General features: G+C 37.9%; 2 protein-coding genes across 35 annotated transcripts; both read right to left on the bottom strand.

The window, feature by feature from the left end:
- Positions 1-1,042: 1,042 nt before the first annotated feature.
- On the bottom strand, positions 1,043-5,156 carry LOC103386059 (single-strand selective monofunctional uracil DNA glycosylase). Of its 3 annotated transcripts, none has more exons than XR_003051127.1 (3): positions 4,107-5,156; positions 2,929-3,587; positions 1,043-1,316 (listed from the first exon to the last, which is right to left on the bottom strand). XR_003051127.1 is itself a non-coding variant. In XM_017036457.2 (3 exons), exons 1-3 carry the CDS (start codon positions 4,431-4,433, stop codon positions 2,847-2,849), a joined length of 867 nt encoding a protein of 288 aa, XP_016891946.1. In that variant the 5' UTR covers positions 4,434-5,156; the 3' UTR covers positions 1,825-2,846. The 3 variants fall into 3 exon arrangements, 2 of the variants coding, with proteins under 2 accessions (XP_016891946.1, XP_016891947.1); XM_017036457.2 differs by lacking the exon at positions 1,043-1,316 and adding an exon at positions 1,825-2,850 and having other exon boundaries at positions 3,052-3,587; XM_017036458.2 differs by lacking the exon at positions 1,043-1,316 and having other exon boundaries at positions 1,825-3,587.
- Positions 5,157-5,299: 143 nt separating this feature from the next.
- Positions 5,300-24,538, bottom strand: znf740a (zinc finger protein 740a). Of its 32 annotated transcripts, none has more exons than XM_008320142.3 (21): positions 24,385-24,538; positions 22,195-22,357; positions 21,792-21,974; positions 21,420-21,566; positions 20,701-20,821; positions 20,378-20,461; positions 18,489-18,572; positions 17,283-17,366; positions 16,816-16,899; positions 15,507-15,590; positions 15,197-15,280; positions 14,683-14,766; positions 12,743-12,826; positions 12,293-12,376; positions 11,874-11,957; positions 11,380-11,463; positions 10,719-10,802; positions 10,254-10,337; positions 9,211-9,294; positions 8,669-8,787; positions 5,300-8,415 (listed from the first exon to the last, which is right to left on the bottom strand). In XM_008320142.3, the coding sequence occupies exons 2-21, from the start codon at positions 22,237-22,239 to the stop codon at positions 8,242-8,244; spliced, it is 1,965 nt and encodes a 654-aa protein (XP_008318364.1). In that variant the 5' UTR covers positions 22,240-22,357; positions 24,385-24,538; the 3' UTR covers positions 5,300-8,241. The 32 variants fall into 32 exon arrangements, with proteins under 32 accessions (XP_008318364.1, XP_008318365.1, XP_024915959.1 ...); XM_008320143.3 differs by lacking the exon at positions 24,385-24,538 and adding an exon at positions 24,012-24,365; XM_025060191.1 differs by lacking the exon at positions 24,385-24,538 and adding an exon at positions 24,012-24,364 and having other exon boundaries at positions 21,450-21,566.
- Between the last annotated feature and the right edge of the window lie 877 nt (positions 24,539-25,415).

Here is a 25,415-nt window from a genome sequence, read left to right as displayed (position 1 = left end):
TTGATCACAGTATAATACCATACCAATTATAATAATAATTTGTCAATTGGTACTTTAGCCCTGCACGGACCAACTGGCCCTGGTGTGAGTGGGCCCTTAGAGGGTAAAAGTTCTATCTCTGACGATGGTGCAGGAGACCAGGGTTCGAGTATGTAATTAAAAAGTTACTCCCTAAACCCATGATGTTAATGAACTAGAGTGTGTGAACTGCCACAATAACACAGCAGATAGTGACTAATGTGTCAGAGCTGTACCTGGGAAAAGAGCACAGCAGTTTACACTGACTCCATCAGCGTAGCCTTCAGGAACATGAGCCCATGTATATGTGTGGTACTGTTTCACTGAGGACCAGCCCAACTGTGACAAGACAGAAAAACAAATGTTGTCAGCAGCAAAAACAGACACCAGGGTGCATCCTTACTATGAGGAGGAAACTAGGTGAAAGGTCAGAGCTCAGTAATTGTGTGTGTCTGCGGTTGACATTGCACCTGAAAAATCCCAATCCAGTCACTGCTGCTCCACTTGTGGTCAGAGGTCAGGGTGTAATGGCACTCCACTTTGGTTTGGGGGAAGTAAACCTGCCCCACATTTCGAAACACCACGCTGGACTGTTTATCCATGGTCTCAGGAAAACACTGTGTGAAAACAGTTTGAGGATCTGCAGCAGGGCAGCTGACGAAAGGTGATAGCAGAGACAGTTAAGGTATGCAGCCTGACTGTGACACCAAGTCCCCTATAGTCCTGCAGTACGGTTATAAACAACAAGCTCATACGCTGACTGAGAACCGGGGTTGTCTGTTTAAAGTACACTTGTTACCTGCTTTTACCACTAAGTCAAACTTACTCTGATTTAATTCCTTACTCAAAACAAACCTGAAAAATCAACCATTTTATGCTGCTTCACAATACAGATACATAAATGTCTTAACTCATCACTAAATTCACACTGGCAATGAGAATTTCGAAAAAAAAACAGGAATGAAATGTACTAATTTCTCATGTTTAAAGAATGATAAAAGTGTCAAGTCTCGGTTCCTACCTTATTATGATGGCGATGTCCTCTCCTCTCTGTTGACTCTCGTGGATCGATTGGCTCTGAGCATCAGTGACGGGAGAATCCAGTCTGGTGCAAGAGTTTCACAATATCTTCTGAACCATGTGGGCTCTTAGTGATGCTCGGTGACTCAGGGGTGGAGGGGTAGATTTCATCGTTGCACCACTCAACGTGGAGTTGAGTGTCTGAGGTCATCAACTGTCATTGGCTGAGACGGTTTATAGGACACAGCACCTGCGGCTGTCAGCCATTGGTCGATGCACTTTTCAGTAGGAGATAGTATGTACAGAAATGTAAACCTTCCTCTAAAACCAACTTAAAACAGTTTAATAGGACTGAAAATTAAAATGTCGTGATAATGTGGATCACAGTGATGATCAACTGTAAATGGTAAAATACATGGTTGTTATGTGTGTTCAAAGTTTCTCCTGCACAGATTTATAGTGATGATGAAAAGTTCCCTGTGATGCAGATAAAAAAACCCCTGTTGTTTCATGTTACCATAATTCCCCAGATTTCAATGGAAAAACATTTAAAACAAAAGCTATAATTAAATAGTGTCATCAGTATATTAACCAAAAATCAAACCTGTTCTAACTCACATTGTGACACTGACTCCTGTGTACCGCCCTCTACAGGTCACACTACAGAGTTTTGATCAAATTCATGTCTTGGCTCTGGATTCACTTTATACCTCGTGTCACTGTCACTCTCTGATGTTAAATTTACATTTAACATATGCCAAATAAAATGTTATTTTTCACACACAATTCACCTTAAAGTGACAATAAACTTTATTAAACTTTTTTTAAGATAACTGAACTTTATGCTGTATGGACAGTCAGGTTGTTCAAATGAGAGAGATTTTTGGAACAAAATCAGCATCAAATGATCGCAAAGAAACAAACTCACCATCACCCTCTGGTGGTGTAGTGTTATACTGTAAAGCAGGGGTCACCAACGTGGTGCCAGGGGGCACCTGGTAGCCCCCGTGGACTACCTAAGGTGCCCGCGGGGTATGTTAAAACTAGTCAACAAGATTGTACTGTTACTGTGCTTTTGGAATCGGTTCCACTTGCAATGACATTCAAATGGGTCCAATGCCAATGGTAAGAAGAGTGTCTACTATTGTCTGTTCAAGAACATATTACATTGTTCTGGAAGTCAGTATCAGACAAGTAGCTCTTCGTACTACTACGTGTCCTTGAAGTAGCTGGTAAGAGTTGGTGACCCCTGCTGTAAAGGAAGTCATGACTGAAGAGTGAATAACAAGCACAGAAAAAAACAGGTAAGTTAGTACAGTTGAGAGAAAACCTTGAAGTGCTCATGATCTGATCATGGCTGAGTCCCTGAAGGCACCAGTGCTACAGAAGGTAAAGAAAACTGTTGTGACTGCTAAACATCATATTCTGTGCCTGTTGGTCAGTTTACAGTCAGAAAACAATGTATAACAGTCTGTTTTCTGACTATAAACTGACCAACAGACATAGCTTATTCATATAAGAACAAATACTTGATCTTAAGGACATCACAGATTTCTATGTAAATTACTCACATCTCAGAAACATTAAACCAAAAAAATACCTGTGCTAGCTTTGTAATGAACGCTGGAACCATTTTTGAGCAAAATCTTAGCATTTGAAAAATAGTGTAGACCTCATACCATAATTTGGGGTTCTCAAATTACAGTATGGGTATCATGGGCCGTACATTTAGCTGGGGGATTTTGAGGCCCAGTAAGATGAAGTACAGTGGTTCTATATTGTCTTGTTAATGCAAAGACAAATATACATTAAAAAACACTTACATCCGATTAGGATGTATATCAGAAAACAGACAAATTAGCTTAAAAATTATTGTAAAGTAATATCTACCTGAAATTCCGATGAAACTCTGGTCCATCCCATAATTGTATATAAAACATGTCCTGCAGTTCTGATACATTAGCACCAGGGGGAGTTGAAGACAGTGGTGTATGAAACCACTTTTGGTTCTAATCAGGTTTGATGCTGCTCAGCAGTGGCAGGACACCCAGTTCAGTCAGTTTGGTTCTGGCCACGCCCTCCCAGCCCTTATTGGCCAATGGGTTCCGGGGTGATGGGTGCATGAGGCCCTCTACTTTCACACTGACACCTGCAGCTGAGAGAGCTCTCCGTGCCCGCTGTTCTGCCACTCTTCCAATTCCGATCACCATGGAGACGCCAAGTGCCTCCACCACCTGGCAAAGTGCAATGTCACACAGAGCCAGCAGGGCGTCCCGCTCAGCTGCAGGCAGTTCAGGCGGGGTCAGATTCTTGCCACTGGCGCTCATAAAAATCAGTGGGCAGAGATTGTGTACGAAGCAATGGCGGAAGAACATCACAGGTTCACCACAAAGCTTTCTGAAGAAACCCCAAAAACGTGCACCGCTCACTTCGCTCTGAGTACAAGCCAATCCTGTGATCCGCCGCTTCGGATGTTCGTCAGGTGGATGACCAACTTCCCCAGTTATCTTCAGCCAATCAACAACTGACCTCACTTCACCAAAGGGGACCTGTGTACCAACAAAAATACCAATTAAAGTTGTGTCTCAGGTCTATCGCCTCCCTGCGGAACTCTGAGTAACTGACGAAATGGTGTTGAGATCTCACCCTGTTTCTCTTTTAAGTAACCAAATAGTCATAACTAAAGGTCAAAATGTATGTTACATCAAGAAAATTTGGCTCTCTATTTAATATGGAAAAAATAAAACTGTAAAGGAATTTCAAGTTTCTAAAACCGCACATTATCTTTCAGAGAAAAAACATTGATTTGTTAGTCATAAATAAATTAGGACAACGGTGCCAGTGAATTAAGGACACTAAATAGTGTAGCTGTTTTAATAGTACTATGGGACCTGGACTGACAGATTAGTGACTAGTGACTACTACTGATTTAAATGCTCTCCATCCTTATGATTAATATGTCTTAAACGTAGCTGTGGATTTCGGTAAGAAACAAACGATTTCAAATAACAATTCTTCTTCTTAACTTTTACAAACATTAGTTAAATAATTTAAATCGGTTTTCTCACCCCAGTCTGAGCCATGCCGAACGGTCCGGGGTTCATACCCAGGAACAAGATCCTTTGTCCGCCTCGACAGTACTTCTCCACGTAGCAGCAGTGCGTCTCCCAGGCGTACTCCAGCGGGTTGTAGATGTACCGCACCGGTTCACTGAAGGTGAGGCGGCGCAGGTGAGTGTTCAGTTCCAGTTCCACCTGCAGGAATCTGGACGATGGGGTCACCACCGTCACATTTGGCTCCGGCGTCAGTTTAAATCCCAGTTCAGCTGATCGAACACATCGAGTCACTTCCTTCTCCCCGGCAGCACAGCCCTGATCCTCGTCGCCATTGAACATCTCCGACCGCCTGCGAAACGGACGGTTTTCTGTCCTTTGTTTAAATGTATCGCTGTAGGAGTGAGGTGTGGTGGAACGAGGTACCACTCGAGGTGCCTCAGTACCACTAAATTACGAAATATATATTTAAACAATAATAAAAATGTTTTTTTTTGTTTTTTTGAAAAGAAAAGAAAAAAACTAAATTGAGTAGGTACAAAACAGGAGCACTGTTCATCACGAAAACACTCGCCTTAAAAAAAAAACAAACAAAAAAAAAATACGGTAAAAAGACTACAAAACAAAAACACAAATGTTCTGCTCTGTTTGGGGCTTTTTTTTGGTTCGGTTTTGTTGACAAACGGAAGTACGTTCTTCCTCTGCTATTTTACCTTTACACTCTAAGCGGCTGCTGCCCCCTGTTGCATGTTTGCTGGTATTACACACATTAAACGCTGTTGTAAAGCTGATGTCTGGGGTTAATCTTTTGATGAGAATAATGTTAGTGAACCATTTTAAAGGTTTGGTCGTATAAAGCGTATGCTATAAGTTATTAAATTTTGACTGTCCGAGCAACACTATCCCCTGATAACTACGTTCTGGACAGTGGGGATAAACAGGACAAAGGAATTTGCAGGAATTTATTTTAGTGGAAGTGGAGAATGCTCGTGGTAGACTTGACAAGGATTTCTGTGGAGATTGGGCTTTTTTCCATCCATACTATGGTTAACAGTCTGGCCAAGGGAATAAAGGAATTCATTTGTATTTACTAATAATCACTCCATAATCTATTTGTTCTTGGATAAATGTAACAAAACATAATATTAACTTGGCCCAATTTCATAGAAATGTAAAAATAACCTACCACATGTATTAACACAAACAGGTACTTTACAAAGTCTTTTATTTCAGTATAATAAGAAGCCTCTCCTCTGATTTTCATACAGTTGAAACTAGTTGGATCACAAGGGTACATATTAGTTAGCCCGTTTTACAATTAATAATGTAACATTTTTTTTTTAGAAAGTTATTCTTATGCACTCATTTTCCTACACAAAATAATCAATATCAAGATCCTATCTTAACTGAGGACCATAACTCTGCATGCAAGACTAATAAAGAAAACAACTAATCTGTGATAGCTACTGTAATGCTGTTGTTCTTCTAATACCATCATCAATATAATTTACTACAAATACCCGGAACTTTGTATAAGAGAAAAAAAAAACAAACAAAAAGAAAAACAAGCACATTTTGCATCTAATGTTAAAATTTCTGATCATACTGGGCTCTCAACTGCACTGATCCAAATGTTCTGTCCACTTTCTGCATCATGTTGAGGAGAAATAGGCTTTGTCTACAACCTAAAATCTAGTACAGTCTGAAGGAAAAAAACATCTTTTTTTTATCTTTTTTTTTTCCTTTCACTCCAGTGTTTAAAATATCAGAATAAAAAAGGTCCTTAAAACAATCATAAAAAATGTGATGACAAATCTTCAGACAAATAAAATTCTTTGATCAAATTTCAATCTTATAAACAAATGACCTTCTCAGACTCAATGATTCTATTGCATTAAAACAATGAGATCGATTATACTAAAAACAATAATTGAGAAAAAGAGAAAAAAAAAAGGTATTAACATGTGACGTCACTATATACTGTATTGCCCTTTAGCCATTTTAACTACCTGCTCATGCCAGAAACTTCCACTTTGAAAAGTGACTCCAGAGCAACTTGATGCATTTCTCAAACTTGGCCTCTTTGCCATCAATGGAGTTTTTCTGTATTCAAAGCACAGGAAACTATGTATCCACTAGTAATCATTACTTTAACAAACGGTAGTTTTAAAAAAAGAAAAAGATGGTTTGACAGGAACATATTTTTACATTGTTTCAACCCTCAAATCAAAGACAAAATTAGCGAATTAGGGCCACGTCAAAGCTGACCACACACATATTCCACTCTCTCTCAGCACTTTCTAGACTGTGGTCTGAAAATGTAAGCACACACAGTCCAGCACCATCGCCTTTTCAGCCACACAAAGGATCAAGTTTGAGAAATTCCAAAGCAGGCAGCACAGTTGCTCTGAATAACCGTACATCTGCCATCTGTGTGTCAAAAACAAAAACCTCCACAAAGTAGTAACAAAGTTCATCATCAGTTAAAAAGAAATGGTTTGTTACAATATCATTTAGTACTACAAAGATTATTTGTGTTTACCTGTACTTAAGGCTAAACCCAATGACATGACGGACATCCATTATTACACACCAACCACAACGTATTTGGATAAAAAGGCAACAGTTAGTGTGGAGCAGAGTCAAGCCCCGTGTTGGTTCTGCTGCAGCCAAAGCACTGCAGGAGAAAACAATTGTAGCACAAACCACTGCTCACATACACTGTCCAACGCTCCAGGGTTCTTTTAGGATTAGATACTGCGTTACATCACCTAAAATATTCAATATTTATTATTCTCTGGACGAGAGAGAGAGCACAGTCAGGTTTGAGCGACACTGGAGATGTCAAAAATTTGTAACCACAACCGCTTTAACATAAAAAAAAAATTAAAATAAAAACCACACAGTCCAGGATGAACGGCTGTGTTGTCTGTTGTCTGAGTAAATACATGACTCACAACAGTTAAAAAAAAAAAAAAAAAAAAAAGAAAGGTAATGGAAAAAAGAAACACTAAGGCCACATGATTTTGTAAATTCTCACTGGTCTCACAATGTGAGGAACTGTACAAACATCAGAATTGGACAAGTGGCCACTATTTGAGAGCAGGATCTATAGACTGAGCTGGGAGCACTGAACATTTCTGCATATACTAAAAATATATACAGCCATATTTATAGAACAACTCAAGACAAGGACTCACCGAGACCGCCGTCCTACCTGTGCCTTTTCCTGAGTCATAACCATGTCATGTACGACACAGAAGCACAACGTGAGCAGAACAACCTCCTGTGATTTGACACTCTTCCGCTGCAGGACGCTCTCTCCCATCTCTACAAGTCAAGGTTTACAGTCGTGAAGCTCCATCTTTATCACACTAAAAAACAGACTCTTTTCAACAGTATTTAGTATCGGTTTGTTGTTTTTTTTAAGCCCACTTTGTGCAGTCCCACAGTAAAACAAACATTTTGTTTTAATTATCTACACAAAGTAATCAAGAAAACTGCACTTCATGTGATGATGAGATCGAGGAAACTCTGTTGTTGGAGTGACATTTAGACCAGACACTCAGTGAAGTGACACACATCTAAACCGTAACAGGAAGTGAACTGGTCCACTTGGAATTCCAACACAGAAGTTTCCTTCCGTCACTTTGAAGGAAAGTTCAGTTTGTTTCATTTGACCTAAGTGCCAATCCTTTTGGCATCAAAATGGGCTTCAAAAGGACATCTTAGAAAGAAGCTCTGGGATTTTTCTGTCTGCTGTTTGTACAATGGGCTCAACGACACCCACTGCTCTGCCTCAGTACCACTAAATTACGAAATATATATTTAAACAATAATAAAAATGTTTTTTTTTTGTTTTTTTGAAAAGAAAAGAAAAAAACTAAATTGAGTAAGTACAAAACAGGAGCACTGTTCATCACGAAAACACTCGCCTTAAAAAAAAAAAAACAAACAAAAAAAAAATACGGTAAAAAGACTACAAAACAAAAACACAAATGTCCCTCTGTCATGAGTTAATTCCTAGACCGGAGCTGCAAGATCAGCCTGTGCTAAAGCAGTATCCACCCAGCACAGAGCCGTGAGGATGAAGAAACCCTGTGGCTCGTCCCTTCTCTAACGCTGTCGTGGATGTGAGGAAAGTGGAATGTCAGACCGCCAGTCGACCTGCCGGTGGGTGCAGAGGGCTCCAGGTAGGGGGCGCCGGTGGAGCTTCTTGGGGATATGGACGTGGATCGCAGCAAGGCTGGTTCTCTACTTTGGGGACATTGCGACCCTGGCACAACCGCCGATGCCGCAGCAGTCGGTCTGTCCGAGAAAAGTTCTTTGGAACAAAGCGGGCAAAGTTAGTGGTGAAGTAAGTGCAGGATTATTTCTTACCGTAACAAATAAAACACACAGAAATATATTATCTACTTAATACTAAAAACATCTTCAAAAAGAAATCATTCAAACCTGCTGTGGGTCTACCATGTATATTTTTTAAATGAACATTTGAGGCATTTCTTAGGTGCAACACTCAGAGAACACTCGACACTCGGTCTATAACATATTGTCTTGTTCGCTCTTACACCCACCTGCTGGCACCGTTCACACTGGTAAGGCTTCTCCCCACTATGGACACGCTTGTGTCTCTCCAGGTGGTAGCGCTGGATAAACCTCATATCACACACGTCACATGCAAATGGCTTCTCTCCTACAAGAGCACACAAATACAGTCAATGCATCAATTTTAGTGTTTAGTCACAACTAATGGCTTGTAAAATTTTGACATTAGCTAATCTTACATTTAAGAATACATTTCCAACACTCGAAAGGAGTTGGAAAACAATTGGCTGTCATTTCCTACTTCAGTTTCAGCAAATAATAGTAAAACAAAAATGCTAAAAGGCCTCGTCATCAACTCATTATGTGTAGATCAGAGTGGAATTATTTTGGTTTTGTAGCCCAGATCTATGCAACATAGAGCCCCCCAGAACCTGGGGCAGGTAATTTGAGGCTGGTTGAACATCCCATCAAATTGACAAACTTGACAACTCAAGCTCGAGTTTGATGTGACCCAATGTGCCGTGATCAGTCGAGCCTCTCAGCGAACGGGGTGCGGTGAAGGAACGCATACCCGTATGAGTGAGGCTGTGTCTCTCCAGGTGGTTACGCTGAATAAACCTCATGTCACACATGGAACAAGCATACGGCTTCACCCCTACACACACAGAGCAATATATTAGCCCTACCACCCACATGTGCAGTACATACAAGTTTAAGGCTTTTACTCTGTATTCAATGTGCATTTGTTTTCTTCTAAAAACATGTTAAAATGTTCAGACATGCAACTTTATCATGGCTTTGAATAATTACTCAACATTCTACGGAACTACAATTGTCGGCTTTAGGGCTAAAACATAATAGTCGTACGTGTTGTTAGAAGAAAGAAAAAAAACGTTTGGCCTAAAATCATCATCAGAGACGCTGACGCTGTGATCTAACAAGTAGCAGTAGATATTTGTATTAAAATGGTAAAGATTCTATTTGTAATTTGTAAAACTCTGAGGTTGTTGTGCTGTAAATTGTTGTAAGTTGTTGTTTGGTAAATTCTGGGAGAAATTAAAGTAGCAAAAAATTAGGTATTACATGAGAATTTGCAGGATTTGACAATTTATCAACCCACACATTTTCTAGCTACTATAAAAACAAAGAGATTACTGTCACATCCGACAAAGTACAGAGATACACGGACTACAGAGAAAAAAATAAACATCTGCACTTCAAGCATAACAAGCCAAACTCAACCAACATATTTTGATGTGTTCCATTATGCTATAACAATGCAACAATATCTTTGAATTAAAAACAATACAAGCTTAAAAACCAAAAACATTTAAGAATTAGATGATGACTAAAAGTTGGTAAAGCTAACAGTGTAAGTAAATGCATTTTAACAAAACTAACTGTAAACCTGAGTCTTTTCACCAACACGTTAAGTAGCATCAACAGTTTAAAGAGGTGCACTACCTTCCAGCTACAATAGATGGCAACGTGCAGGCTATTTGAGGGGATGCTTTTTGCTTCTTCTTTAGGCCCAACTGTAGTTGTAATATGAACACAGTCTAGACTAAGTGTTGATTTGTACAATGTGAAAAGGGCAGGTGCACGGACCCATACCCGTATGAGTGAGGCTGTGTCTGGCCAGGTGGTAACGCTGAACAAACCTCATGTCACACATGGTACAAGCATAAGGTTTCACACCTAAACGCAGAGCATTGATGTATTAATATTACAGAAAATTTTCTCCTTCTGATTTACAATCTATCAATAATAAGTGTGCCTTAAAAATCTGTGTACAATTGATGGGTTGCTAACCACAGGTCTGTCAAATTTTAGCTGAGAAAATGTCAAGATTGGTACTCCAATCCACAACCTAGCACATCACATGAGCTGATGATGTCACAGGGACGTGTGTCTATTCCAAAACTCATATAAACATGTTATGCATGATATTTGCCCTACCAAGTAAAATGTGCTAGCTATTTGCCTAAATTAAACGGCCTCAAAGAAATGACTCTGTGTCTAACACAATGTAAATACAATCTGGTCTGAGTGACATGGGTACGGTGGGCGGACGCATACCCATATGAGTGAGGCTGTGTCTCGCCAGGTGGTAGCGTTGGAAAAACCTCTTGTCACACATGGTGCAAGCATAAGGTTTCACACCTAAACGCAAAGTAGCAATGTATTACTTCACCTCCCGTATCATTCGACTGTATACCACACATGACTGACCTACTGACTTTCAGCACATATTAGGTGCTAACTCATGCAATTGTTGTGCATTTGTTACGTGTCGAATGATAGCTTCCTATAACGTTATTACACATTGCTTTACTGCCAATGTCTGTAGCTGTGAATATTATAATATTTATCTATCATCAACTTGTAAATAAATGCGGTCACTGTCAAAAGGCACTGTTTTAATAATTTCTATGTTTACATCCCTATGCCTTCAGGTTTAGTCTATCAATATCAATACTGATATTTCTGCCTAATCATGTTTAGGTGTAATAAGTCAACAGTGCAGTGTTGAATATCAAATGTGACAGTATACATTTCATTATGTTCCATTTTACTATGCAGCATAATTTGTAGTGACTGTGATAAAATTGTACTCAGAAATCACTTACAATAACTTGCATAATTCTGCCATCACAAAGAAAATACTTGTATTAAGCTAAGGTAACATTTGTTGTGACAAACTACAAAAAGTGACGGGGACAGATGCACTGACGCATACCAGTATGAGTGAGGCTGTGTCTGGCCAGGTGGTAACGCTGAACAAACCTCATGTCACACATGGTGCAAGCGTAAGGTTTCACACCTAAACGCAGAGCATTATAAGGTATTACTTTCTTTGTAACGTTTGTGTTCACAATCCATCAATAGGCAACATGTAAATTAGCTATGTGATCATCAGGAATTGATGGGTTGTTAACCACTACAGAAGCTTGATGTTACTTTTTTTTCTTTAAAGTGAATTAGAAATGCATCCCAATGTATGAAACCAATTTCCATATCCACAACTACACACAACACATGAGCTGATGATGGTGCAGTCCTGTATTCGTGTTTCTACAATCTTCAGAAACGGTGCTAGGACTTTAGGTAAAGGAAACTTGACTGCTGTTAATGTCTAAAAAGACTAAACGATTACAGTAAATGACTCGATGACTAACATAATGCAGGTATAGTCTGATCTCAGTGACAAGGGTACGGTGGGCGGACGCATACCCATATGAGTGAGGCTGTGTCTCGCCAGGTGGTATCGTTGGAAAAATCTCTTGTCACACATGGTGCAAGCATAAGGTTTCACACCTAAATGCAAAGTAGCAATATTACATCACTGTGCCTCAGGTCTCATTGTTCTTTAATTTTCCAAATAATATCTGCCCTATTGGTTATTAACCACACAAATGCCAATTCATGCAAAATCTGGATTCTTCTTAACTTTAATCATATTTGAAGATGACTGAAACACCCAAGCAACAACAATATTATTCCCCTTGTCCTGCTTTACTCATTAATGAAACCAACAAATAATCTACATGAAAGACATCCTAACATACTCCTGAATACCACAGGTCAATATTGTAAGTGTGCACACTGACTCCTAACAGTGAATGTCATGGGCACGGTGCACGGACCCATACCCGTATGAGTGAGGCTGTGTCTCGCCAGGTGGTAACGCTGAAAAAACTTCATGTCACACATGGTGCAAGCATAAGGTTTCACACCTAAGTGCAGAGCATCAAGAAAATTATTTTTTCCCTTGTGCTAGCTAAGGAGAAAATAAATGTGTCTTTACTCTTATGTTACAGCTAAAGACCATCAGTCTGCGCTAAATTGAATATCTGTGGTTAATAACCAATGTTACTCCCTAAAACAACTACATTAGGTTGATTGTTTTAATATAAAATCACCCAGAGAATAATTAAAAACAACACATGAGATAATGAATTTATCTAACAACTTGCTAAATATATTTCATCCATCACAGTCTGAGTATATATGCAATATATTAATATAATTATGTATAGCCAAGCATTCAGTTGTTGCAGAATCCTAATCTTTTGACTGGGTTAAGATTGGCAGACGCATACCCATGTGAGTGAGGCTGTGTCTTGCCAGGTGGTAGCGCTGAAAAAACCTCTTGTCACACATGGTGCAAGCGTACGGCTTCACCCCTATGCACACAAAGTACCAACTTTAGCATTGAAGGATTCAACTGCCAAAAATGATCGACGCTAAACTTTACTAATTGCTTAGTAAAGTTTGGTTGCACTCATCAGCGCTTTGTTAACGCTGGAAAGTTCAGCGAAATCGACGCTACCCTAAACTCACACAATGTTTTTGGTCAAAAAATATTGTACTGCTAAATGTTTACGGCCCAAGTTTGTTTAAGAAAAAAAAAATTATACAGTACATTGCATAAAAAATTAAAATTAAAAAAAACTTTTCTTCAAACCCAAATTCCACATGAACAGACAATTATTAAAGAAAAAGTCCCAATCTCAAATTTCAAAGAGCACAATTATAGTTTTGTTTTCAAACTAAACCAATCAGTGCCTGTGTTCATGTAATTTTCAAAATAGATGCATTGATAATTGCTCAAAATGTGGTTCCAAACACAATCTTTTGTCACGCTGAACGCAGAGGTTAGACAATTTTAGGCAGTTGGTAAACAACTATTCACAACACATTAAAGGGGACTCACTATGTTCATTTCCTTCTCTACACTGCTTATCAGGAATTGTTGCATGATTGTTTTTTCAGTGATTTAACTAAAACAGTCAGTTGTGAAATTTTTGTCAGACATTTCCTACTATACCAGACAGTGACACATCTTTAAATTACCACTCTCTAATGATTACTCAAGTATTCAAATACCTGCTCTGAATTGGCTGTGACCACTGCCTTGTACTTTTACTAGCTAAAAAGTTCCAAATAGACGCAAGTACCAAAAAAATGTACTTGGTGAGAGAAGGGTTGTGCCAAGTGAAAGTAAACGTAAAGCAAATCCTTTCATACATGTTTAGTTTTGCCATTTCCCCAATAAAACAAAGTATAATAAACTAAATATTTAAAAAAAATCCATCTGCAAAAATAAGATTAAGACAAATTTAGCCTAATCCCAATAAAATGTTAGCATACCAAACAATTTTAGTTGCATTTCAGCACATACTACATTAAAAACATACTAAGTCCCCTTTAATTTCAGACATTGGTTTTACAGATAAACGTCTGTCTCATTCTTTTATGTATATTGATGTGAGGTGTCTAGAAAAGCAACATTCAAGACCTACAATAAAATATTTGCATGGTGGAAATTTCAGGATAATGATTATATGCTGACAAAACAGTTTACAAATACGCAAAAACAAAAAAACAAAACTAAAATATTCTTATCTGAGGAATACATTTCTTTTTCTTACCATAACCCTGAATATGAAATGACACAGTAATGTGGAACTGGTAGCAATTTACGACATTATGGGGGGAACTGGGAAAATATTTAAAAAATACATGTATAGAAGAATTGTAATTTAAACGTTTTCCAAAATGTTGATTTCTGCTATTTAAAAATTAATTAAATTTAATTTTTTTTTGTCTTTACACTTTTCACTTCAAGATCCTATGGGGACACACTGTGGGCTTACTGTGTGGAAAAGATGTAGTTTGAAAGGAAGAAAAATAAGAACAAATATAACAATTTAGCAAAAACAAATTACTTAAAGCTGGGAGTATTATTTCAAACAAATTTCCAACTGGTGAATCTTTAGTTTTCAGTTTTAAATCATGATGCTGTTTTCACCTCATGTCATTTCATAAACAAGGTATTGGCAACAGTGTCAAGTGTGCATTAATGAAGCTTGTTGTTAATAAGCCATGGAAACATTAGCAACTTTCAATAAAGAGTGACACAAAGCAAAAACAACCTGCAGTTTGAAGCAGCAATATAAACACAACTGTGGGCACATGCTGGACCAAAGTCAAGCAGACAGATAGAGACAGGGACACAGTTCAAACAATGACAACATACCTGTATGAGTGAGACTGTGTCTCTCCAGTTGGTACCGTTGTATAAACCTCATGTCACACATGGTACAAGCATACGGTTTCACCCCTAAACAGAGCAGAAGAATGTCAGACGAGATAAGACAATACAAGTCCAGGCATAACAAAAGGCATTAACTGTGGCATGCTTTGTTACACAAAAAAGAGACTATAAACATGCAGAAATGAAAAGTTATTAATCTTTGTGACAGATTCTGCAGTTACTAACACACATTGTTTATGTATTAACCTAAAAACATGCATCAGTACCATTACAGTCTTAAAAAAAAACAAGGTAATTGACAGAGTCACTTTTTCAGTGGACAGGTTTCCAACAAAGCCTATGAGTTTTTTTTGTTTTTTTTTTTTTACAAAGAAATTGAAGGCAATTTACAAATAGGTGGTTAATTGTGGCAAAAAAGAAGGGATAATAATTTTAAAACGGGAAATTCTTAAAGAATAGACTTTATAGTTAAAGGGGAACAATAATTCAAGCATACCAGTATGAGTGAGACTGTGTCTTGCCAAATGGTAACGCTGGAAGAACCTCATGTCACACATGGAGCAAGCGTATGGCTTCACCCCTAAATGCATACAGTACCAGACTTTAGGAGAGTTCTCATGAACTATGCAGACAAGATCAGGTCAATTTACAAACACTACTAAAGTAGTTATGTTGTTGCATTTAGAAAAAAAATAAAAACAAAGTTAGTGAGTACAATAGAATTTCACTTTGAGTTATAATAAGCAGCACAACACTTAATAAAGTCAAATAAAGTGTTCAGTGAAAGAAATAAGAAGATCTTATACCCGTATGGGTGAGTGTGTGCCTCGCCAGGTGGTATCTCTGGAAAAACCTCATGTCACACATGGAGCAAGCATATGGCTTCACCCCTGCACACACAGAGCAAAATATTTTGTAAAACCAGCACATGGTCTGAACAGGACACACTCTGGTTTATTATGTATCCAGACATGCCAAAAGCAGGATTAGAAATTAAACTAGGGCTGCAAGTAAGTTTTTTTTTGTTTTGTTTTGTAACAAATCAGTCAGTCATTTGGTCCATAAAATGCAATAAATTCATAGAAATGTATTGGTTTGTATAACTCTCCAATGGGAGGGTACTCATTCCAAATGTAAACATGGTAACACATTTTCTTTTTAACAAGTGGGACATTGGAAATAATTGTCAATTAGCCCAACAAGGACTGAATAACAGGCTGTGAATTAGTACAGCCTTATTAATATATTGTAATATAGTAGTGGATTACAATTCAATATAGGGTGTTATAGAATGTTTCAGGGTTTTTGATGTGTGGTTTTTATTCAATGAGACTTTTTGACAGAAAGATAACTTCTGGAGATGACTAACTTTTCTACGCTTTTCTAAGTCAGCCATTAAGTTACTGTGGACAGAGTAACCCTCAGTGGGACATTGGAAATAATTGTCAATTGATTTATTAGCCCAACAAGGACTGAATAACAGGCTGTGAATTAGTACAGCCTTATTTATATATTGTAATATAGTAGTGGATTACAATTCAATATAGGGTGTTATAGAATGTTTCAGGGTTTTTGATGTGTGGTTTTTATTCAATGAGACTTTTTGACAGAAAGATAACTTCTGGAGATGACTAACTTTTCTACGCTTTTCTAAGTCAGCCATTAAGTTACTGTGGACAGAGTAACCCTCAGTCTACCACCACCTTATCTGCTGTTTTTTTTGTGTTCAAAAATGCATCAGATAAATATGACTTGTGGTATATGATAAGTTTGTTTAAGTTTACGCAGCAGCAGAAAAAACATCATTTTAGACACTGTAGACTTATTTTATAATGCAAGCTGTAAGTATTGTGTTGTTGTTACTGTACTTGTTTGACCCTTACAAAGTGTCACCTTGTCTCCATAACTCAATACAACCACACTTCAAAAACCCTCAACTACTCTTTATATTTTTGTCTAAGCCCACAAAGCATTCTTATCATGTCTATCTGTTCTCTCAAAGTCTCGATGTTCAGATCTAATTTTGAAACCAGACTAGAATGAATCTACAAGCATGTTGAATGAAGCAAATTGGGTATTTGGGCTCTAATGTAATAAAGAAGGGCCTACCCATACCCGTGTGAGTGAGGCTGTGTCTTGCCAAGTGGTAGCGCTGAAAAAATTTCATGTCGCACATGGAGCAAGCATAAGGTTTCACCCCTACACACACAAAAGTATGTAAATAAAAAACTACAGACAGAAAGTAGGATTCATCACATAATGACCAACGTATCTAGAAAAAAATCTTCATTTATGTTGAAACATTTTATCAGTTAAGTCCTAATCATCTGAGAAAAATGTGTGCTGTGGTGAATGGGAGAATATTATTTTATCCCTCCTGGTACATGTCTGGATACATCTCAATGTGTATAAAAAATTAAACAGAGTTAACATGGATTATCAACTACCTTAAGATTCAACTCCCATTGCTGAACTAAAAACCCTACATGTGTAAGATGGGATTTGTTGCTACACAAAAACTTTTTTTGAGACATGTTTCTAAATCTCTTCTACTTCATTCGCTAAGATAAGCGGACGCATACCAGTGTGAGTGAGACTGTGTCTTGCCAGATGGTAACGTTGAAAGAACCTCATGTCACACATGGAGCAAGCATACGGCTTCACCCCTACGTACACAAAGTATCAACATATTAGCTAGGTGGATCCTTTTACATCAAAGGGACACATCATTAATAAATCTTTATCTACTACAACCTGAAAGACATTACTAATAATTTCTGGGCAACCTTAACCCAACTAACAGACCTAAAACATTCCAATGTGATCATTGTTATCAATTTGCAAGACATATGTAGCTAAAAGCCACAATAAAGGTAGCAACCTGTAGTTTGGTAAGAAACTTGAACTGTGGATTTCTAGTGTTTTTACAGGAAGCTGGTCCTTAAGCCAAAATTGGAAACTGATGCCTCAAACACACAAAAAGTAGTGACAGAGAGAGTAAGGCTAAAAAGGGCACAAGAGGTCAATTCTGGGGCATGTTTTAATCAATAACAGTAAAATTATAAAATTGTCCACAAAGGGCTCAGCCTCTCAATGCAAGAAAATGTTGTTGCTGTCTTCTCTGTATTACCTAGTAAAGTCTGGATACAAGATAACAGTATCAACAAACGCCTGACACTATTAGTATTAAGATAAGACTGTATAATGGTCCAAAGTGGAAACTGCTGCTGAATATGCATGAATTTGGTCATTTGAATGACTGTTATGCTGTCATTACGTGGCCACAACACATACCTAAAACTAATCTGAGCATGGAAGATGATGAACAAATTGTCAACAAAAGGTCCACAAGTGGAAATCATGCATCAATAACAAAAACTGGTAAAAACAAAAAAAAAAAAAAAAGATGTAACTGTTCCTGTTTGGCAAACTACTTAATTTTTTTTATCAGTATTACCTCTCTGTCCTTACTTGTTTGAAGTGTGTGGCAGAAACCAATGCCTACAGTTTTTGATGTTTCAAAGTAAAAATCACTGAATTTTAGAACATTATGATAATTATCAGGTGCTATATCCTCGTCTAAAACTGGTAGTTATTGACAAGACAGTTTTTCTATTCTATTCATAACATTTTTTTACTAAGCTTAATATTTGTTATATGCAATACATAAACTAGTAAAAACTAGTCTCGTCTAAAACTAAATAAGAAATCCAGGTCTGAAGAAAGTAAGTGAATGACTTGAGTTTTTTTTCTTTTTTTTAGACTGGGTATGGTAAATGGACGCATACCCGTATGAGTGAGTTTGTGTCTCTCCAGGTGGTAACGCTGAAAAAACCTCATGTCACACATGGTACAAGCGAATGGCTTCACCCCTACACACACACAGAGCATAAAATCATGAGCTATTCAATTAATAACATAAGAGAAAATTCACCAAATGAATTATGTAGACGACATAAAAAGAACACATGATTCCCACTGACTTGTTGTGTATACAGGTTATTATGAGAATGGGAAATATTCTATACAGGTACAGCAAATATCAACCATGTCAAATAAGATGGATGGATTTGACTGAACATTACTGTTGGGGCAGGAGTCACTGACTTGATAAAGCGAGGTTTGAAGTTCACTTACCCATGGTGCACACTTCTTAAACAATGAAAAACAAAGAACTTATGTGAAAGATGCATCGCAAAAAAATGTCAACTATCCATTAATGTCCTCAGTCTCCTACTACATGAACACTTACAATGTCCATGCAGTTTCTCCAGACAAAAAATTAAATACTTTTAATTATGTTAAATTAGGTAATGTGGCCTTGTTTTTTTTTTAACATTTGCTACAATGAATTGGGGTCCAGAGGTTTCTGTCCATAATTAAGTCCACTATTAAAAAGTCGTATAAGTTTGTGGTTTCCTGATTGTGTCCAAATTGTGGGCCAAGGTTGGCTAAGAAAAACTCAATGGAATCATAGGTATTCTTTGTCCCATGTAATGCACTATTTTGGTGTTGCACATACAAAACACAAGGTTCAAATGGCTGCTGATTTGTTGCCGACAACTTGCTTGGAAACTGAAAGGTCTACACATGCAGGAAACGCAAGCTGTGTTTTACTTTTAAGTCTGAAGCCAAAGGGCTCTGGAGAAATTGAATTTTGGTCGGATACAAAAACAAACAATTTCTCTGTGACATTTCTTGTGTATATATTTGGATGAGAGGCATGTCTGGATTACAAATCATGAGCAAAATAACCTTGATTTCATTTTATTTTAATTCCACTACATAAAATTGTGTTCATTTATATTTGTCTTGTGCTAGATCTGGGTCATTATCTTGATTTGATTAGACACAAAATGGCCTCCAAATGCAGCAATAAAGGCTAAAGACAAAAAGTCACTTTTTTTAAATGTATCATCAAATTACACCCCACCTAATCCACATACCCCCTGAACTTACAGATAATCACATTAAAAACATTTCAGCACTTCATTGTTTTCATTTCCACCAAACAACACTTAGCAGTGTGGATGCAGCCCACAAGTCAGTACAGTAAAAGTGACTTGACTCCACATTTTCAAAGGTGGATTTTCTTGACAATAAACAGCTGGTATAAAGCACTGTACAATCATGAGTTGTGATGTGTTGGGCTTCACAAAAGCATAGACTAGTGTGTACTGACTGCTAGCCGTCAGGAACAGCAAACTTATCAAGTGCTTTAAAGATGATAAAGATAATGAATCCTTCAGAATAAAACTTATTAAAGCACACTATGGCTTCACTTCAAAAACAAAAATTCCAAATAAAAATAGTTCTATCCTTCATCAACAACGAAACAATTGATAACCAAGGGGCAGAGAATAAATATTTCTTATATGTATACATTATAATTTAATTATAATTACTCTATATTGCGCCAATCAATGCTTGGGCTTAAGGAAGACTAAAACTCAATATGGAGTTTTTAATAGTGGACTCAGGACTAATGGGCCATATTGTTTTATGAAATGACTTATTTCTGTTTTGTTCTGAACAGATTTTTTGGGAGGTGGGAGGGGGTGGCTTTGTTGGAAATTACTGTCCACAGACAAAATGAACCCTGCACATCTGTCCATTGATTCAAGTGATTACAACAAGTTGGATTTATGTTGTATGGGTACGGTTGAAGGACGCATACCCGTGTGAATGAGGCTGTGTCTCTCCAGATGGTAACGCTGAATAAACCTCATGTCACATACGGCACAAGCATACGGCTTCTCCCCTAAACCGAAGAGCACCAGTTTTAGTTAAGGTCCCCACAGATACCACCAATTAGCTGTGAGGCAAAAGCTATTACCAAACAAGGTTTTTTAAGCAGGCCATTTCAAAACCTTACAGCTTCTGCACACTCCCAGATTCAGATCAACTCACGCTCTTTAAACAAATGACTCATGTATTCAGGTAATAAAAGCAGATATTGGCTTCATTGTAAATACCAGCTTTTCTAAACAGGGCCCGTACCTGTATGAATGAGAATATGTCTCTTCAGGTGGTATCCACTCCTAAATGCTCCATAACAGTGATCACAGATAAAGTTTTTTTGCACTTTGGACGATGGACCATTCTCATCTCCACCTGCGCCCTAAGGACAACATCAAACAATGAGACATTATCATTTCCAAAAAGCAGTGCTAGGAGTTAGAATCATTTTTACAAGAACAGTGGCATCAAGTGGCAACAGTGGCACATGTACCCCCTATTGAAAAAGACAAACACTTACACAGATGAAAAGAATGTTTTGTTAAATTCTGAATATATATGTATTTTTTGTACCCAATTTGAACTGCTATTGGACGTTGTGTTTTTGACCACTGTAATTTACATTTTAGTTCAAATACCCCAGCCCTTCCAATGGACGAATGCCCTCAATGTTACTGCTCCCCCTGCTATGCACACAACTGCAGTTATTGTGCTCTGCTTGGTTCTGCTCCCCTCCCCCTCTTTCCTCTTGAGAGATCCTCCACCCCCTCCACATCTTCCATGAACTCCTCCCCCCACCCCCACACAAACAAAATGTGCACGCATGAAAGCTTGGCGCTACGGGCAATAGACTGCAGTCAAGGGCTTTCAGAAGAACGTGTGAGCAGACGTACGGCAGACAAATTTCATACAAACGGCAATAAACTAAACATTAAAATATTAATAAACAACCCCCCCTTTTAGCAACTACAGCCACTGACCTTCCCTCCCCTTCCTTCTTGTTCTCTCACTTTACAGGGCGTCACTGATTTCCTGTTCTTTTTTTTCTGCTGCATGTCCTCATTGGCTCTCATCTCCTTCTCATCCAGCAGGCGTGGGGCTTGGAATTCACCTTCCTTCCTGATGAGCTACAAAGAAAAACAAGTTTGTTTATCACTAAAAATCATGAAATATTCATTTAAGCTTAACATATAATTTACAATCTTAATTTTAGTCTGTTATATATTTGTCAAAATAAGAATGTTTAAACGATTCAAAACTTAAAATAAACATTAATTTGAAAAGTTTTAAATGATTAAATAGGCTGGAAAATTCATGTGTCTTTATCAAAAATTCAATAGGAAGTTCCTAACCAGTGGTGGACAGCTCATTCCAGAGGGAAGAATCATATGGCTCTGGGGGCCACGATCAGGTCCCTCTCTCTGTGGTGGTGCATGACCAAGAGGGGCCATCATTTTTTTCGGCGGAGCAGCCATAGAACTGGCCTGCATCAGGGCCATACTGGAAAGGACAGCTTCGCAGCCAAGCAGCCCCGCCTAAGAAATAAATACAAAAAATGAAATAAAAAGAATTAAGAATACTTTGCTTTATACATCTTGCATTGAATGACAGTCAGTAATTGACTAAACTACTTGCATCTAGTGAATACAACAAATCACATAGCATTTAGGAAGCTAGTCATCAACGACAACATCCTGAGTGACACATGACTGTAAGTTAGGTATTTTAAACCATTTTGGTGTTCTCAAAACAAACCCATTTCATATGGTCGCGGACTGAGCTGCTGGGCAGATGTGACATTGCTGTGGTGTATGTGAGCGCAGGGACAGGGGTTGGGACAAGGTCATCCAGAGATCCGTCAGTCAGGATGGTCGGGCTGGTGGGAAGCCACACCCACCTCACTCATCTAGCATTAAAACTGAGGAAGGAGGTGGATGTGAGTGAAACAGACAATCAGTAAATTACAACAGAATAATGGGCTATCATTACACTACACTCATTAACTTTAGAGAGAGGGTTTTTTAAAATAATAAATTGTTCACCAAAAATACAATTTATTAAGATGTATCGTAAGTAAAAAACGTACACTCCATATTCCAAGTATTGTATAATGTCCACTCACATAAGTTTTTTTTAAAATACATTTTTCTGTAAAACACCATTAACTCAACCAAATTCTGTTAGGGAAATCCCCCTAACCATTTAGAACTGGAGCAAAGTTCTAACTAGATTCAACAACAGAGGCAACAAACTGGTCATATCAATTTTATTTTGAAAATTGAAAACTATAATTTTTAATCATCTAAAACCAATGTTTTTGAGTACATTTTCAAGACAAGTACACATTTTAGCTAAAGAATTGATATTTTTTTTAAAACGAGGAAAGAATTTTAGCTAAAGAATTGATATTTTTTTAAAAACAAAGAGAGGAAAACAAAGCTATATAAACAAAGCTATATAACTTCTGTAATTGTACTTGTAAATAAAAACAGAATTTTCTTTGTAAAGTCTGACTACAATCCACTCATTACAAATTGGATTTGTGCTCACCATGCCTATTCAACTGCTTAAACTGCAGTTGCAATTACATAAATAGAATATTGACTGATCACAGTGTTGGATTAAAGCCTGTAGCTAATCAATTACATAATACTGTCTGAATAAAGGAACCAAATAATTGGGTATTGTGTTTATTCTTGTAAGAAACTATGAAACAGTGAACGTCTAAACAATGAATGTACTTACCATCTGTCCGGAATTTGATAAATAAAAATTGCATAGAATTGAATTAGGCCCTTTTCCCGCTTATGTATTGTATAGAATCGTGGTGCCGAAGACGAAATACACAGCGAACAATGACTTGAATTTACACAGATATATATATAATATTGTGATTTTAACAACATTTCACTCGTTTAAAGGCGAAACCTTATAAGGTGTGGGTTAACCCACTCTACACAGTACTAATCTAGTACTGCTCTAAGTAATTTAAAATGGGGGTTGTTGACTGTTCTGATACGAGTAGGCCATTAATTAAACCATAATCACAAAACAGGCAATGTTTAAGCTTAAGGAGGACCTCTTCGAATCGAACCTTCGGCTTTCTAACCCTGTTTTGTGTTTTTGTGACGCAGGTTGACGGTCGGAATTGTTTTGCCATCGTAAAAGTTTACGATAGCCAGATGGACACGGAGCTTTGCTTTAACGCTTCACCGCCTTCGTCAGCGGCGTTGGTTAAACTGGTGGCTAGGAAGCTAACTAAATAGACTGCGAAAGCTAACACTAGCTAACGCCACTTTAGACGAGCAGACGACAGAAAACACATTTTGTTGTTTTGGGTTAAATGTTATTGATATCTAAACGTCCACAAAAACTGAACATATACTTTTAACAACATCTATGCGTTTTTTTCCAGACACTAGCTACCCTAGCACCGCCACCCACCCCACATTCGGTCTTGTTGATGCTGAAACTGGCTAACACAAGCGAGCCTCCTGCTAGGCTGTTTGCTGGCGCACTCCAACACAGAATTATTTTTTTAAGTAAAAAAAAAGAACAATTATTTAGCCCACCTGAACATCAACGCTCCCGCTAATGTGGCGGTCTACATCAGCCAATCTTTCAATGCGATGGTAATCGAGGAACTAGCCTGTGCTGGTTTTCGACAAGATTGGGCGATAAAGAGCTTCGTGATGGCCGACGCCGCTGTGCTGCTGCTGTGTTCGAACCTCCCCCTCCCTCACTGTCTCCCTCACCCACTCTTCCCCCTCCCTCCTAATGAACAGGCTAACAAATGTCGAGCCTCATACTCGGTGAAATCCCTGCACCGCCGTCCTCGAAGTGAGGCTTTCTTTGTGGAAATGTCAGTTCAGTAATGGCGGACGGCTGAGCAGAGTGCGCAGACTTAATTCACTGAAGAACAAAGAGAAAATTAAATACACGCACCTCTTTTCGCTTCACTCCAACGACGTTTTTCAGCAGCTTCTAGTTTACAAACACAGGAAACGCCACAGGATGTAGTCCACTCCCCCACACAGCAGAAGATCCTATAGCCGAGTGAGAGAGAGAGAGAGAAAAAGGGGGGAGAGAAAAGACTCCTCTTCACATACCAGCTCCATTCAGGGGGTGGAGACATCAGCCCATGTTCATTCTATTATCTACAAACCGTTTTTGTTACCGATATGGACTCTTCACGAAGAAGAAATAGGGACATATTCTACAATATAAATAGAAAGAAAGAGAGAAAGGGCGTCGTCGTTGATGCGATATATTAAAACAAATAAATAAAATAAACGCATACATTATATAAACATGTTATTATTCGATAAATTATTCGATGGAAATTGGAAGTATCCCTCCAAAGTTCTACAATCTACATCTTCAATTTAAATGACAGAATCACTGGCAAAAAAAAATCAGTAACATTGTAAAACGAGTCTGTGATCTGGTCGTAAAAGACAAAGAAAAATACAGCAGTCGCTTTCTCACGACCTCAAAATCAGTGAACTAATGAACATGTTAGATCGTACCAAATTATTTATATGTAATCAATTTACAATGTAACATTTTTTACTGTATTCACGTATTATAATTTCTTTCAAATGCATTTATACATGTACTTTATCATCACCATTGCAACCTTAACAAAAGACAAATTACCTATTTTTTTTATAAAGAAAGGTTCCTTTACTGCTCCTCCATATTGCCAATTAATAAAAAATAATCTGAAAAAGAAAATCTACGACTGGCTTAATTTAAAGTCAGAGCTGCAGAAGGGTGAACAGAAATAGTAACAAGACATTTCTTTGTCTAATGATGATGTTGTGTCTGTCCACCATCTGTCAAGAGGCCTTGAACCTGACATACTCTGGCCTGTACAGATGAAGGTCAGCGAACAAGATTACAAGTCAGGGTCTGACTGCGACACAGAGACCTTAGATTGACAAACCTGAATCAGAATAAATTTCAGTTAATCT

The sequence above is a fragment of the Cynoglossus semilaevis genome, chromosome 11 (assembly GCF_000523025.1).
Source record: "Cynoglossus semilaevis isolate Cse_v1.0 chromosome 11, Cse_v1.0, whole genome shotgun sequence".
NCBI lineage: Eukaryota > Metazoa > Chordata > Actinopteri > Pleuronectiformes > Cynoglossidae > Cynoglossus > Cynoglossus semilaevis.
The sequence above is the reverse complement of the archived record's forward strand: the minus strand, read 5'-3'. Positions and strand labels throughout refer to the sequence as shown.